Consider the following 14,057-nt stretch of genomic DNA (forward strand, 5'->3'; position numbering starts at 1 on the left):
CCCCTCCCCCCGCAACCCAACTAAGCTTGCCCAGCATCTCATCAGCCAATGCTGATGCTGTGACCACAGCCTGGGTCCCCACCCAGCGTGATGAGGGTTGAAAGGTAGTAGCCCAGGCTGGCCTGTAATCGGGGCCAACTTCCTGGAGGAGGTGGCACAGGAGGTGCCACACTGGTGGCACATCCTGAGTGTGAAGGATGAAAATGGGACTGGACAGCAGGGGTGCTCAGGATCCAGGCCAGATGCAGGAGGGGATGGAGCACACAGGTGTGGGCTGTTCATTATCCCCCACCCATGGGGACACCCTGGAAGGGTCATGAAAGAGTCCCCAGCGTGTTGCTTCCTTTGAAGGCAACTAGTAAACTGAGCAAAAAACAGCTGAGCATCCAACCAGGTGACTCATGGCCCACCACCTCCCCCTAAGCCCTGGAGAAGGATCATTTCACAAATATTAACGGAGCACTTGCAGTGCACCAGACGCTATCCTAGCCACTGGAGATAGAGCGGTGAACAAACCAGACATACGGACCTCTCGGGGCTGAGGTTCTGGCTGAATTCTGCTGAACTTGTAATGTGCCCTGTCGGGAGGTGGTGGTGGCCCCCAGCCCGCAGGCCTTTACTCCCCGCGGGGATGGGAAGGTCTCAAGGCAGCAGTAAGAGTCTGTTCGATCTCAGAACCCCCTTTTGGTGCCTTGCTCTACGTGAGGCCACAGGCAGCACTCGCTCTGGCTGGAGGAGTCAGGCACCTGAGGGTACCCGCCTGGCACTTAGCAGTCTTGCTATAGCCAGACGCTAAACACAGGACTTGGCATGCAATAGTTGCCCTATAAGTAGTGGCACCTTTGTGGTTCCGAGGGTGCGGCTAACTGTCCAGGTTTGGCGGGAAAGGTGGAGTAGGACCCGGCGCCTGGATGGCGGGTCCCAGGAGCCAGCGAAGTTGATGTGCGCACGCTCCTCCTCCCGGGAGAGGTCCCACCCCTGGGGCCCTGGCCTCGCCCCCTGCGCCCTTTCCGGCCCCGCCTCTGGTGCGCGCGGCCAGCTGAGCCCCGGGAGCGGCGGTGATCGCGGCTGCAACAGCATGACTTTGGAGGCGATCCGCTACTCGCGGGGCTCACTACAGATCCTCGACCAGCTACTGCTGCCCCAGCAGAGCCGCTATGAGGCGGTGGGCTCGGTGCGCCAGGCCTGGGAGGCCATCCGCGCTATGAAGGTGGGGCCGCTCGGTGGGACCGGGGTGGGGGGCTTCCCGTGCCTGCAGTTCCTGACGCCCCCATTTCCCCAGCAGGTGCGCGGCGCCCCAGCCATTGCGCTCGTGGGCTGCCTCAGCCTCGCCGTGGAGCTGCAGGCGGGCGCCGGGGGACCCGGACTTGCCGCGCTCGTGGCCTTCGTGCGCGACGCGCTGAGTTTCCTTGTCACCGCCCGGCCCACCGCCGTCAACATGGCCCGCGCCGCCCGAGACCTGGCCGACCTCGCAGCCCAGGAAGCGGAGCGGGAGGGCGCCACGGAGGAGGCGGTCCGAGAGAGGTAGAGGGGCCTTGTGCCAAGCGCTGCTCTAACCGGCGGCTATTCATTCTTTTTTTTTTTTGCGCAACGACCCATGTTACAGATGGGGAAACTGAGGCAGTGTGCTCTTAGTCCAGGGCCACACAGGCAGGGCTGGGACTCACCACCGGGCAGCCTGGCCCCGGTCCTTGAACTCAATGCCCTGACTTTGACCTCCCTGAACGTCCCCAGCTCTAACTGCCCTTGGAGGCCCTTTTAAGTGCCACCTCATTTACCTAGTTTTTGCTTTTGAAGAATTTTGTTTCTAGCCCTGGTCCTCTCCCTGCTCTCTTCCCACTCTCTCCCTCCCCCCTCCCCATCTGCTGCACAGATACTCTCCATGTTTCTTAACCCCCACCAGGGTCCCTTCTGCCTCAGGGCCTTTGCACACACCATTTCTGCAAGCCAGGTATCCATCTACTTAATCTCCTCTCCTTCAAATTTCAGGTTGTGCCTTCCCCACCCCCCATATAATACAGCTCATTCCTGTCCTCTGTCTCCTGACTCCGCTGCCTTTTCCTTCACTTTATTGTCTGTTCATCACCTGCCTCCCCCACCTCAGTGTCAGCTCCATAGGAACAGAGATTTTTGTCTTGTTCACTGCTGTGTCCCCCAGCCCCTGACGCACAGGAGGTGCTTGGTAAATGTGTCTCGAGAGCAAATGGAGTTACAGTTAGGTGGCTGTGGCAGAAGGGTCCAGCCCCACAGCTGTGAGAGGCTTTCAGCAGGAGAGCTCCAGGAGAGCAGTGTTGGGCAGGGAGGAGGGGCTGGTGTGGACCCTGAAGCCTTGTGACTTGTGCTCAGAGTCTCTTGTCGGCCCCAGAGTGATCCGCTGGACTGAGGACATGCTGGCAAAAGACCTCCGGGACAATCGGAGCATCGGGGACCTGGGAGCCCACCACCTCCTAGAGCGGGCAGCACCCCAGGGCGGCAAGGTGATCGTGCTGACCCACTGCAACACTGGTGCACTGGCCACTGCTGGCTATGGCACAGCCCTAGGTGAGTGAGCATCCACAGGGATAGGGGAGGGCCCTTTTTGGATGCAAGAGAAAGAAACCCAAACCACTTTATACACCCCCCCAAAATGTGAATTTATTAGTTTTTGTACAGAAACACTCAGGGGGTTGGCTTCAGGTATGACTGGATCCAGGGGCTCAAATAATAGCATCAGGGTCCATCTATCCATATCCCTAAGATCTGCCCTTCTCCATGGTGGCATCATCCTTATGCTCCACTGGTCGACCAGGGTTCAGATCACAAGGAAAAGAGCCTAGGGTCTCTATTCCGACAGTGTTAGAAAAGTCTCCTTGTATCTCGGGGGCTCTGATGGAGTCATCTGTCCATCTAGGATCAGTCACTCGATAGGCCTGGCCTGTGCCATGAGCCTAGAAAATGGGTGGGGGGAGTTCCCTGGCAGTCCAGTGGTTAGGTCTCGATGCTTTCACTGCTGTGGCCCAGGTTCAGTCTCTGGATGGGGAACTGAGATCCCGCAAGCCGTGCAGTGCAGCCAAAAAAAAAATTAAATATTTTTTAAATAAAAATAAAGTTAAATTAAAATTTAAAAAAAAGAAAGTGGGTGGGATGTGGACTCCAAGAGGACTGAGGGGTAGGGCATAGCCCCCTAAAGAAAGATTAGGGTAGCTGTGACCGGGACCAGGGGGACTGGGTCCTGGGGTTCAAGGCAGCAGATTCCACTTGATCCTAAATTCTCCAGGAGGTTTCCCTACCTACCTAGGTGCCACCCTTGTGCCTGGGGACTGAGGCTCTGATGGCAAGACATTCATTCATTGATTCACTCAACAAATATCCATGCTTAATAAATGCTTATCTACTGTGTACCCCATCATTCATACATGCATCCGTTCCTTCAGTCACTCAACATTTATTAAGCACCTACTGTGTGCCAAGCACAGTTCTAGGAGTTAGGGACCCAGCAGTGGAGAAAGTAGATCAAATCTCTGCCATCAGGAGCAGGAAAATAGGAGGAACAGACACAGGAACAGAACAAATAGGTATGATGCATTTGAAGGCGGTAAGTGCTAAAGAGAAAGAGCAGGGGTTGGCAGCGTGAGGGTTGCTATGTGAGATGGAGGAATCCCGGCAGACCTCACGGAGAAGGCATTCTCTAAACACATTTGTACCGGGCAGAGAGAACAGCCACTGCAAGGGCCCGGGAGTGGGACTGCATGCTTCGGAGAACCACGCTGCTAACCAGTGGGCTGCCCTGCCCATCTGTCCCTTTGCATCTCATCCTCCTGGTGGGCTGGGCCCCACAGGTGTGATCCGCTCGCTGCACAGCCTGGGCCGTCTGGACTATGCCTTCTGCACGGAGACCCGGCCCTACAACCAGGGAGCCCGGCTGACGGCCTTTGAGTTCGTCTACGAGCAGATCCCCGCCACCCTCATCGCCGACAGCATGGCGGCAGCCGCCATGGCCCACTATGGAGTGTCAGGTCAGCAGGTGGGGGGCGCCAGCGGGCAGGGCTGCAGGCATCCAGGGCCCGGTGGTGACTCCCGGCATCTCATTCCCCAGCTGTCGTCGTGGGAGCTGACCGCGTGGTTGCCAATGGCGACACGGCCAACAAGGTGGGCACCTACCAGCTAGCCATCGCCGCCAAGCACCACGGCATCCCCTTCTATGTGGCTGCCCCCAGCTCCTCGTGTGACCTCCACCTGAAGACGGGCCGCGAGATCATCATCGAGGAGCGTCCTGGCCAGGAGCTGACCCACGTCAATGGGGTCAGGATTGCGGCACCCGGTAAGCCATCCGCCCAGAGGGGGGCACCATAGGCCTGGGCACCTCTGTTGAGGCACCCTGACCCCTTCACAGGCAGCAGGTGGTATTTGGGGTGTCATCAGCCTTCTGGGGCATAAGCTGCTCCTTCAAGCCATATTTTAGAGCAGACACGTCTTGGAGGTCAGATTCAAGGTCAGAAGATACAACTAATGAGTTGGGAAGCCTTGAGCGAATTGTCTTGCTCTTCTCCAGCTCTGTTTTCTCACCTGAATAAGAAATAAGAGTACCACCTGGCCGAGTGCTTGTGAAGAGACAGATATTTCTCAGCTTCCCCACACTTCCTGGCTGTGTAGCCTGGTTGCCTAAAATTCATCCCTAAGAGCCCCATGAGCTGTTTTCATGACCTACTTCATACACCCCAGGCGGTTCAGTGTAATTAACCCACGTGAAGTGGAGAACAGTGCCTGGCCCGCAGTGCTCCTTAAATAGTAACAAGTATGATCGAAAACCTTTTATAAAAAGGACCAGTTAGGGAGAGGGGATTTGGGACTGACGTGTACACACTGCTATATTTAAAAATGGATAACCAGCAAGGAACTACTGTATAGCACAGGGAACTGTATTCAATATCCTGTGATAAACCATAATGGAAAAGAATACAGACAGATAGATAAATAAATAAATAATAAAAATAGATACATTAATTCTGGAAAAAAAATATTTTCTCGTTATTTTTTTGGTGCCCCTGCTTTCCTGGAGGCTTAATTATTTAGCACTGATCAAAACCCGTAAGACCATGGAAAACAGAGTTGACAACCCACCGTGCCCCTCCCCCCAAGAAAGCTAGGTAACACGGGCCAGGTGCAGTCTGGGGACCCCGATACTCTGCTCTGGCCAAGGATCACAGGAATGCAGACCCCAGGAGAACAGGTCTTCCTTCTGATTTTTCCAAGAGAAGCCTTACATTTGTTATATGTTTGAAAGCTCCCACACTTTGAAAGCTGGCAGCTAGTTCAGTGGTCTTAAAAAACTGTGAACCAGAGAAAACAGAGTTTGCAGCCTCTTGTGTAAGAGATTGTTATCCATTCAGCAAATATTTTTGAGCACCTGGCCAGTGCCAGGTGACATGATAGGGCCGGGGAAACAGGAGTGAAAAAAGACATAAAAGTCCCTGCCCTCATAGAGCTGGCAGTCCGGTGGGGAGACAGACAACAAACGAGATAAATAACAAAATTCCAGTGTATGTTAGAAGGGGGTAAAGGCTGAGGAGAAATAAATGAGGCACAGAAGGATGTGGGAAGTGTCTGTGCAGGGGGTGGATTAGACAGGATTATCTGTTCCCACTGAGAAGGTGATATTTGAGCAAAAACCTGAAGCCAGTGAAACATCAAGTCATGTGCGTATCTGAGGGAAAGCATCCAGGCAGAGGGCACAGCCCATGCAAAGGCCCTGGGGTGGATTCTCGGAGTTTCCTAAAGAGATTCTTGAAGCAGGCACAAGTGGGTGGATGTATATAAGACTTTGAAGGATTTTTCTTAGGCAGTGACAATCCAGGAATGTAGGGGGTCTAAATTCATTACTGGTATCAAAACCCATGCCTTCATGCACTTTTGGGGTAAGGATCTCTAGATTCTCAAGGATTCCCCAATCCCAAAAACCACTGTGAGTGAGACAGGTGACAATAGCTTGAGAACTCTCACTGAGCCTAACACCTGCCTTTCTTGCCTCCCCCCTCTCCCCTGCAGGAATTGGGGTTTGGAATCCTGCCTTTGATGTCACCCCCCACGACCTCATCACTGGCGGCATCATCACAGAGCTGGGTGTCTTTGCCCCTGAGGAGCTCCGGGCAGCCCTAGGTGCCACGGTCACCCTAGGTGGACCCCAGAAGTAACCAACCTAGCTGTCCATATCCTGCCCCCATTATTTTTATAATAAACTTATTGAATGGCCTGCCCAAAAGCTGACCTTTTTCCCCCAACCACAGTTCTTCCCAGAACAGAGAAAGCAGACAGGGCCTTTGCATGGCTCTTAAGATCCCAGCAGCTGAAGTCAAGCTGCCTGAGTTCATATCCCAGTTCCACCGCCTTTTCTTTTTCTTCTTTTTTAATTTATTTATTTATTTTTGGCTGTGTTGGGTCTTCGTTGCTGCGTACGGGCTTTCTCTAGTTGCGGAGAGCGGGGGCTACTCTTCGTTGCAGTGTGCAGGCTTCTCACTGCGGTGGCTTCTCTTGTTGCGGAGCACGGGCTCTAGGCGCTCGGGCTTCAGTAGTTGTGGCACGCGAGCTCAGTAGTTGTGGCTCGTGGGCTCTAGTGCGCAGGCTCAGTAGTTGTGGCACACGGGCTTAGTTGCTCTGCGGCATGTGGGATCTTCCCAGGCCAGGGCTCGAACCCGTGTCCCTTGCACTGGCAGGCAGATTCTTAACCACTGCGCCACCATGGAAGTCCTCCACCACTTTTTCTATTGTGTGATCTTGGCCAAATCACTTCACCTCTCCATGCTTTGTTTTCCTCATTTACAACATGGAGACAATACTAGTACCTCCCTTTTTGGTTGCTCTCAGGGCTGGAATTAGGGTGACACCTCAGGTGCAAAATTTAAGAGGAGGCCCTAAGAACCTAGTAGTCAAGATAAATAATAGCTTCATGCATTATTTTTGAAAAATCAAAATTAATGCAAAAACAATCCATGGTGAACAAAATATAAAGACATTAAATAGAATGAAACCTTGACCTTGCATATCCTGACCCTACTCCCTTCACTCCTGATACTAGCCCTCGTTCCAACAAAACTTTATTTACAACATCAAGCAGCCAGTCCACAGGCTGTAGTTGGACGATTCGATTTTCTTTGTATTAAAATATTATTTTTGAATGTTGACTATATTTTTATCTTGATAACTTAAGTTCGGGGCGCCCCTTAAATTTTGCACCAGAGTGCCTCACTTGCCTGACTGTAAGTCCTAGACTTGAAGTTTATGTATAAAGAGCATAAAACAGCATAAGTTTTACAAAGCAGATAAGCACCCAGTAAGTGTTAGCTTATCATTATAACCTTTACTTCGAAATTTTTGCGAAATGCTGGCTATCGTCGACCGTCGTGGGTAGTGGTCACTTTAACTCTTTGCCACATTGTATCCCGTGAGTCATTGCGCCCTCCGGCCCCACTGTATCCCATCATGCCCTGCGTTTTTCGTCTGCGACCTCCCAGAGCCCCGCCTCTTCCGGTGCATGACTGATCATGGCGCAGGGGCAGCGCAAGTTCCAGGCGCGGAAACCGGCGAAGAGCAAGACAGCTGCGGCAGCCTCGGAGCGGAACCGGGGCCCGAGGAAGGGCGGTGAGGAGCGGGCCGGGGACTGGGGGGGCGAGGTGGGCCCGAGGTTCTCCGGCCTCACGAGAGCGCATCTCTCCCCAGGTCTCGTTATCGCACCCAAGAAGGCACGCATCGTGCAACAGCAAAAGCTGAAGAAGGTGAGTTCGAGCGTGTGAGAGGCCGGGGATGGAGAACTCCCAGTGCTGTGAGCTTCAGTTTCCTCCCTTGTGCAGTGTGTACGGAAACATTACCTCCAGTCAGTGAGCCTCCTAAAGCCACGACTGGTGCGCAAAATGTGTTCAGCACACATTAGCTGCTTTCGCTCAAATTGTCCTCGTTAATAGACCTCGAGAGGGAAGGCAGCCTGGGAAAGGGATTGAAAACCCCAGCTTTGCAAGAAGACAGTGCTGGGAGCAAAGCGCAGTTCCATCGACAGCTAGTATATCTTCACCCTGAGCTTCTTAAAGAAGAAATGGTTGTAGTGATAGCACTTTTTCCTAGAGTTGTGAGGATTCAATGTCATAGGACACCTGTAAACCCCTGAAAACAGCACAGGGCTGAAATAAACGTTTTTGTGGTTGTTTTTAAGTGTAGCTTTTTCGTGTGCAGGTGAATGGGGTTGATCTTATAAAGAAGTTGCAAATAGATTTTTGTTAAGGTTGCAAAGAGAAGTTACAAAGAGATCTGGTGGAGTCAGACCTGAATTCTAATTGTACAACACACACTAACTCGCCCTATAATCTTCAGCAAATTGTTTAGAGCCTCAGTTTTTTGTTTTTTGTTTTCGCTGCACTACACAGCTTTCAGTAGTTCCCCGACCAGGGATTGAACCCGTGCCCCTTGCAGTGGAAGACGGTATCTTAACCACTGGATCGCAAGAGCCTCAGTTTTCTTAGACCTGGGTACCCAGCAACCTGCTTACCTCCATGTCGCAGCCAAGGGGGGAAGGTGTCTCATGGGCATCTCAAGCGCAGTATGTCCAGAACCAGGCTCCTGATCCTCTCCCCACTGTGCTCCCCGACTCCACCATGATCCTGCCACAGTCTCTCCTTCCAGATGCTCGGGATTCCCCCTTTCTCTCACATCCAGGTTGGATCTCGTCCTTTTTGACTTCAGGATTAATCTAGAATCCACCCACTTCCCATCTCTCTGACCCCCCAACCTGGTCCCATCCCATCATCTCCCACCTGGACCAGGGCAGTCACATCCTCCCAGATCTCCTGGCCCCGCCATTCCCCATAGCAGCCAGAGGGCACCTGTGAGCACCTGAATCAGGGCACTTGCCTTCTCTGCTCAGAAACCTCGGTGGCTCCCACCTCACTCAGGAAGAGCCCAGGTTCTCCCCACAGCCCACAGGACCCGGCACACTCTGCTCCTGTCTTTTCCTTGCCCTCACCTCCTCCCTCTCTCCCTCCAGCCTCACTGGCCCCTTAACTGCTCCTTGTCCCACCTCAGAACTTTTGCACTAGCTGTTTCCTCCGCCTGGATTCTTCTCCCAGAGATCTACACGGCTTCCTTCCTCCAAGTCAAGTCTGGCTGCAAGCGTTGCTTCTGAGCAGCTATCCCTGATGGCAACCTCACCCCACCCCTCACTCATCATCCCTTGTATGCTTTTCTCCATAGCAGCACTTATCATCTGTCATCCTTCAACAGTTTACCAGAGGGACTTCCCTGGCGGTCCAGTGGTTAAGACTCTGCGCTTCCACTGCAGGGGGCGCCGCTTCCGGTTCCGATCCCTGGTTGGGGAACAAAGATCCCAAATGCCACTGGGCGTGGCCAAAAAAAAAAACACAAAACAGTTTACCAGAGTGTGTCACTGACAGCTGTGTTGTCCACACGCACTGAATGTCAGCTTCATGAGGGCAGAGGTTTTTCTGTGTCTTTACTGTTGTTTCCCTTGCGCCCAGGCGTGTGGTGACAGTCATGGTTGTCATGGTCATTGGAACTCATAGGCAGGGCAAGGGAGCAGTTTAGGTAATATGATTAAACTACCAGTTTTGGACCCAAACACTTGGGTTCTGATTCCGGTTCCTTTACTTGCCTGCACCCCTAAATCTCAGAGCCTCAGTTCACCATTAGCAAAGCAGAGACAAGAGGAGGCTGCCCGCCTGGAGGCTGAGGCTGGAGACTCTGGGCGTGCTGGGTTCCAGTCTCCCATCACTCACATGATTTGGGAATCCTGGGCAAGTGCCTCCTCACTGCAGGTGCCTCAGTTTCCCCAGCTGTAAAATGGGAATGGGCAGAGGTTTAGAAGCTGAGATCCAGAGATGAGAAGGGGTTTTTCTGTGTGCAGTGTTCCCAGAGTATGGGGCAGAAGCAGGGCTTAACCCCCAGCCACCAGACTCTCAGGTGTTGTTTCGGGGGGAGTTGCTGACCCAGCCCCTTGTGAGGTCACAGGAGAAAGGGCAGCAGACCAGGCCCTCCCTCCCACCTCAGGTCCCAGTCTGATTGTGCCACGGTTGCTCCCTCAGAACCTGGAGGTCGGGATCCGTAAGAAGATCGAACATGATGTGCTGATGAAAGCCAGCACCAGTCTGCCCAAGAAGCTGGCCCTGTTGAAGGCCCCCACCAAAAAGAAGGCAGCAGCCCCTTCCTCCACCAAGACGCCTTCCTAAGGATGCAGCCCAGCAGAGGCCATCACCGCAACCCTCTCTGTGCTCAGACCTGTGCAGGGAGGAGGGAACGTGCTCCCCAGAGCCTTGGGTTGCGCCTCAAACTTTACTGGGGGCCTGGCCCGTGAGCAGGTGATCAGCAGGTCAGAAGTGCACCGACTCGCTTCCCAGGGTGCCAAGGCCAAGCGCAGGCCAAGGCCAGGAGGATGCCTTCACCAGCTTCCTGTGTCCCCCTCCCCCTCCCCACATCCTGTCTCCACTGGTTTAACCCGGAGCAATAAACCTGACTTTGTCATTCCTCCCACGGTCACATGTTCCTGTGAGCTCACATGTTCCTGTGAGCGGGACATGCTGGGGCCTGGGGCCAGGTGCTCCGACCGGGTCATCCCCAGCAGTTTCCACAGGAGACTAGCCACGTGCCAGGGAAGGACGAATGGGCTTCTGCACCTCCAGCCTGGGAACCAGGGGAGAGTTTTCTTTCCTCCTGCCTTGGGTGGCTCACCTACATACCCTCCACAGACATGCCTGTGTCACCCCCTCTGCCGGGGACCGGCCAGGCAGCCTGGGGAGTCACTTTCCCATCTGCAGGACAGGTACTGACACCACCTTGTAGAGTCAAAATGCTGATTAAGCCAGAATGTGCTTATAAACTTCTCAGTGCCACCTCGATCTTTAAAAAAAAGTCATCAGTCATAACAGCAAGTACGAAGCACTGCCTGTGGCCCAGGCACTGCTCTGGTGCTTTCTACACATCACCCCAGTCCTCATGATGCCCAGGTCAGGTCACATCATTAACATTCCAGAGCAGGGACTTGAACCCGGCACTGGCAGAGCCCCGGTATGTGCTCTCAGCTGCCCATCTGCTGCCTCTCTTAACAGACCAAGTTTCCGTTCTGTTCCATCCTGGGCTCCCCTCCCCTAAAACCTCAGCTGTGCCTGTGGGATCGGCCAGGAGCTCTTCTGGTCTGAGGTCCTTCCTCCCTCCCTCTGATGGGGGGTGGGGAGCAGGTTACAGCTCAGGGACCAGGCAGGCAACAGTCTGGGTGGTGCTGAGCCGCTGTCTTTGCGGTGGCTGTTCCCCCGAGTTGGTGACTTAACTCCCAACGTTTTTCTAAAAAGCAAGGGACAACCACTGTGGAAGACAGTTTGGTGGCTCCTCGGTAAGTTCAGGCTGGAGTTACCACGTGACCCAGCCGTTGCCCACCAGGCACACACCCCAAGGGATCGAGCATAGACTCGGCATCTCGTACACGTATGTTCACAGCAGCACCAGTCACGGTCACCCAAAGGTGGTAGCAACCCAAATGCTGCCAACAGATGACTGGATAAGCAAAGTGTAGTTTGTCCACAGGATGGAATATTATTCAGCCATAAAACAATGATACAGTTCACCATGGGTGAACTTTGAAAACATTATGAAAGAAGCCAGACACAAAAGGCCACATAATGTGTGATTCCATTCATGGGAAATGTCCGGAAGAGGCAAATCCATAGCGACAGTGTTCCCTATGGGGTGGCAGGGACTGGGGGGGCGGGGCAATGGGGAGTGACAGCAAGTGGGTATGGGGTCATCTTTGGGAGGTGATAAGGTTTTGCAACTAGATAAAGTTGATGGTTGCAAACGTTGTAAATGTGCTAAATGCCACTGAATTATACCCTTCTAAATGGTGAATTTTCCATGTGAGTTTTAACCCCCGGAAAAGGCAGGAAGGGTAATTTCACATGCAAAAATAAATAAATAAATCCTGATTTACATCTCAAAAACACAGGAATTGTGGCAGCAGAGCCCTAATTTGATGGCGAGACTTCACAGTTTGGAGTTGTCTGGGGCCCGGGGCTCAGGGTTTCTGTTAGGGGGAGGAGAGGGGCGGGGGATGGGGCCGAGACCCGGGACTGGAGGGCAGGGCTGCCGCTTGGCTCTGTGATGCCCAGAGTATACCGTGCCTTGAGCCCCACCTACGGGACCTGGACCCTCCTGCCATCTGCCCACCTCACAGCAGTTTCTCCCCTAAGCAGACAGCGAGTGACTTCTGCCATTTAATATGGAGTCGCTTTGCACGTTGGGCATTTATTGTGCGCCTACTGCATGCCAACCTCTGGGCTAGGTAGAGCTGAGAACTGACATTCTAGTGGGGAGAACAGAAAACAAGGAAGCCCCAGGCCGCCCCCTCCAGACCCCCGCCTCCTCCCAGTCCCGCCCCCTGCCCTTTTGCACCTCCTGTTCCCTCCCCCTCCCAGGTGTCACCTCAGAGAATCGTTCTCCGTCCCCTGCTCCTGGAAGTGGTCACTCTGTGTCACTCTCATCCGTTTTCTACTTTGCATCTTTGTTGTGTCTCCAACACCTGGAACAGCGCACAATAGTTGCTCCATGAACAGGTGTTCCTTGAATGAAGGAAGGAAGGAATTGTTTCTTTCTGCAAGGAACATTTTGCATCTCAGTAAATCAGTTCTGACCATTCAAAGCATCATCTCTATACAACACGCCCTTCCCTTCCGGGTTAGCTGGTTCATAACAACGTCTTTGAACTATTTCACAGCTCCATCCATGAATTGTAAGCAACTGATTGAGCAATACAGAACCACTCTTATCTGCTCATTCCGGCCCATGCAGCTGAGGTTCCATTGACAGCCCTCCTCCCCTGTGGAAAAACCAATTTGCCTCCATTCGCACATTTATTTACTCAAATAGTCTGATATGTTGTAAAAGCGCCCGTTTTCCAGACTCTCTTTTGAACCTCGTATAACATCTGCCTGGTTCCCACAGGAGTTCAATAAAAAAATCTTAACACGTGTTCGTCTTTATTTGTCGGTGAGAGCCTTGATTGCACCCGCTTTTGAAAATTATCTTTTAACCTTTCTATCTGGAATCTCGAAAGGGTGAGGGGTGGGACCGGCTGGGCTCTGGGTGTCATCTGGCGCTTCCCTCAGCCACCAGGAGGCGCCTCCAACGCGGGCCAAGCCCACTGCCGCTGGCGGCGCCCGGGCTGGCCAAGGACTCCTGTAAACTGGCTCCCTTTGTCCCTCTGACGCCAGCCCCTTTGAGGGGGACCCCAGGGGTGAGGAAAGGCATTCAGGCATGACAGGTTTCGGATCTGGAATGTCCACCCACCTGTTCCCTCTTCACCCCACTCCCTCGGCCTCCCCAAACAGCCTCACTTTCCCACCACCTCCACCCTCCACCCCACCACTGACCTGGGTGACTTTTTCCTCCCATGCTAGGTCCTCCCTAGCATGTGGGTCCTGCCCACAAATCCCCCGTTAGTGTCGCAGCCAAGAGCCCCAGACTTTGGGGAATCCCTACACCTCTTGTTCTCTTCAGCAGGTCCCTTTCTGAGCCTCAGTTTCCTCATCTGTTAAATGGAGACCCTAACACCCCTCCCTGAGTGTGGAAATGTGGGGAGCCTGAAGACTGTGACAGCTGCCTTTGTGTCCTGGACCGGGAGGGAAGCCCAGTTCCAGCCACTCAGCCTGTCTACTCCCTGCCTTTTCCCCTGCCCCTCCCCGCTCCCCAGGGCCAGGGCAGTCATTAAATGTTGCTTTTCAGACAATTATTCCTGCTCAAGCCTTTTCCTCTCCTGCCTCCACCTTCCCCCTCTGCCTGGAATGCCCATTTTTCCTGGCAGGGCCCTGACTCTCTGCCCATGAACTTGTGTTCCAAAAGGGAAGAAAAGAAATGTAAGAAGCAAATGTTGCCAGCTGGGCAGCCCAGAGGGGCTGCAAAGGGACCAGGAAGTGAAACTGCCCTGGCTGGTTTCCTGCCTGAGTCAACAGGGGCATTGGGGTGCTGCAGGGGGGTTGGCAGAGGGAGGGACCCTCAGAATGTTAGGATGGGGAGGCACAGAGCTGGGGGGTGGG

General features: G+C 53.6%; 2 protein-coding genes across 2 annotated transcripts; both read left to right on the forward strand.

Annotated features, from left to right (window-relative positions):
- The first annotated feature begins 89 nt into the window (after positions 1–89).
- Positions 90–6,238, forward strand: MRI1 (methylthioribose-1-phosphate isomerase 1). Its single transcript, XM_082381573.1, has 6 exons — positions 90–1,210; positions 1,286–1,524; positions 2,366–2,541; positions 3,819–3,995; positions 4,076–4,300; positions 6,025–6,238. The coding sequence occupies exons 1-6, from the start codon at positions 941–943 to the stop codon at positions 6,168–6,170; spliced, it is 1,233 nt and encodes a 410-aa protein (XP_082237699.1). The 5' UTR covers positions 90–940; the 3' UTR covers positions 6,171–6,238.
- Positions 6,239–7,463: 1,225 nt separating this feature from the next.
- LOC309624037 (leydig cell tumor 10 kDa protein homolog) lies at positions 7,464–10,501 on the forward strand. Its single transcript, XM_082381581.1, has 3 exons — positions 7,464–7,614; positions 7,693–7,748; positions 10,062–10,501. The coding sequence occupies exons 1-3, from the start codon at positions 7,518–7,520 to the stop codon at positions 10,203–10,205; spliced, it is 297 nt and encodes a 98-aa protein (XP_082237707.1). The 5' UTR covers positions 7,464–7,517; the 3' UTR covers positions 10,206–10,501.
- Positions 10,502–14,057: the final 3,556 nt, after the last annotated feature.

Source organism: Balaenoptera borealis, assembly GCF_965194805.1.
Source record: "Balaenoptera borealis genome assembly, chromosome: 2".
NCBI lineage: Eukaryota > Metazoa > Chordata > Mammalia > Artiodactyla > Balaenopteridae > Balaenoptera > Balaenoptera borealis.

What these genes read in the sequence shown, in the direction of transcription:
- MRI1 (XM_082381573.1), top strand. Translation starts at nt 941, where the DNA reads ATGTGCGCACGCTCCTCCTCCCGGGAGAGGTCCCACCCCTGGGGCCCT. An exon ending in GAGGAGGCGGTCCGAGAGAG is followed by an intron (nt 1,525 to 2,365) that starts GTAGAGGGGCCT and finishes TGTCGGCCCCAG; the next exon opens with AGTGATCCGCTGGACTGAGG. An exon ending in GGTCAGGATTGCGGCACCCG is followed by an intron (nt 4,301 to 6,024) that starts GTAAGCCATCCG and finishes TCTCCCCTGCAG; the next exon opens with GAATTGGGGTTTGGAATCCT.
- LOC309624037 (XM_082381581.1), top strand. Translation starts at nt 7,518, where the DNA reads ATGGCGCAGGGGCAGCGCAAGTTCCAGGCGCGGAAACCGGCGAAGAGC. An exon ending in CCGGGGCCCGAGGAAGGGCG is followed by an intron (nt 7,615 to 7,692) that starts GTGAGGAGCGGG and finishes ATCTCTCCCCAG; the next exon opens with GTCTCGTTATCGCACCCAAG. An exon ending in AACAGCAAAAGCTGAAGAAG is followed by an intron (nt 7,749 to 10,061) that starts GTGAGTTCGAGC and finishes TTGCTCCCTCAG; the next exon opens with AACCTGGAGGTCGGGATCCG.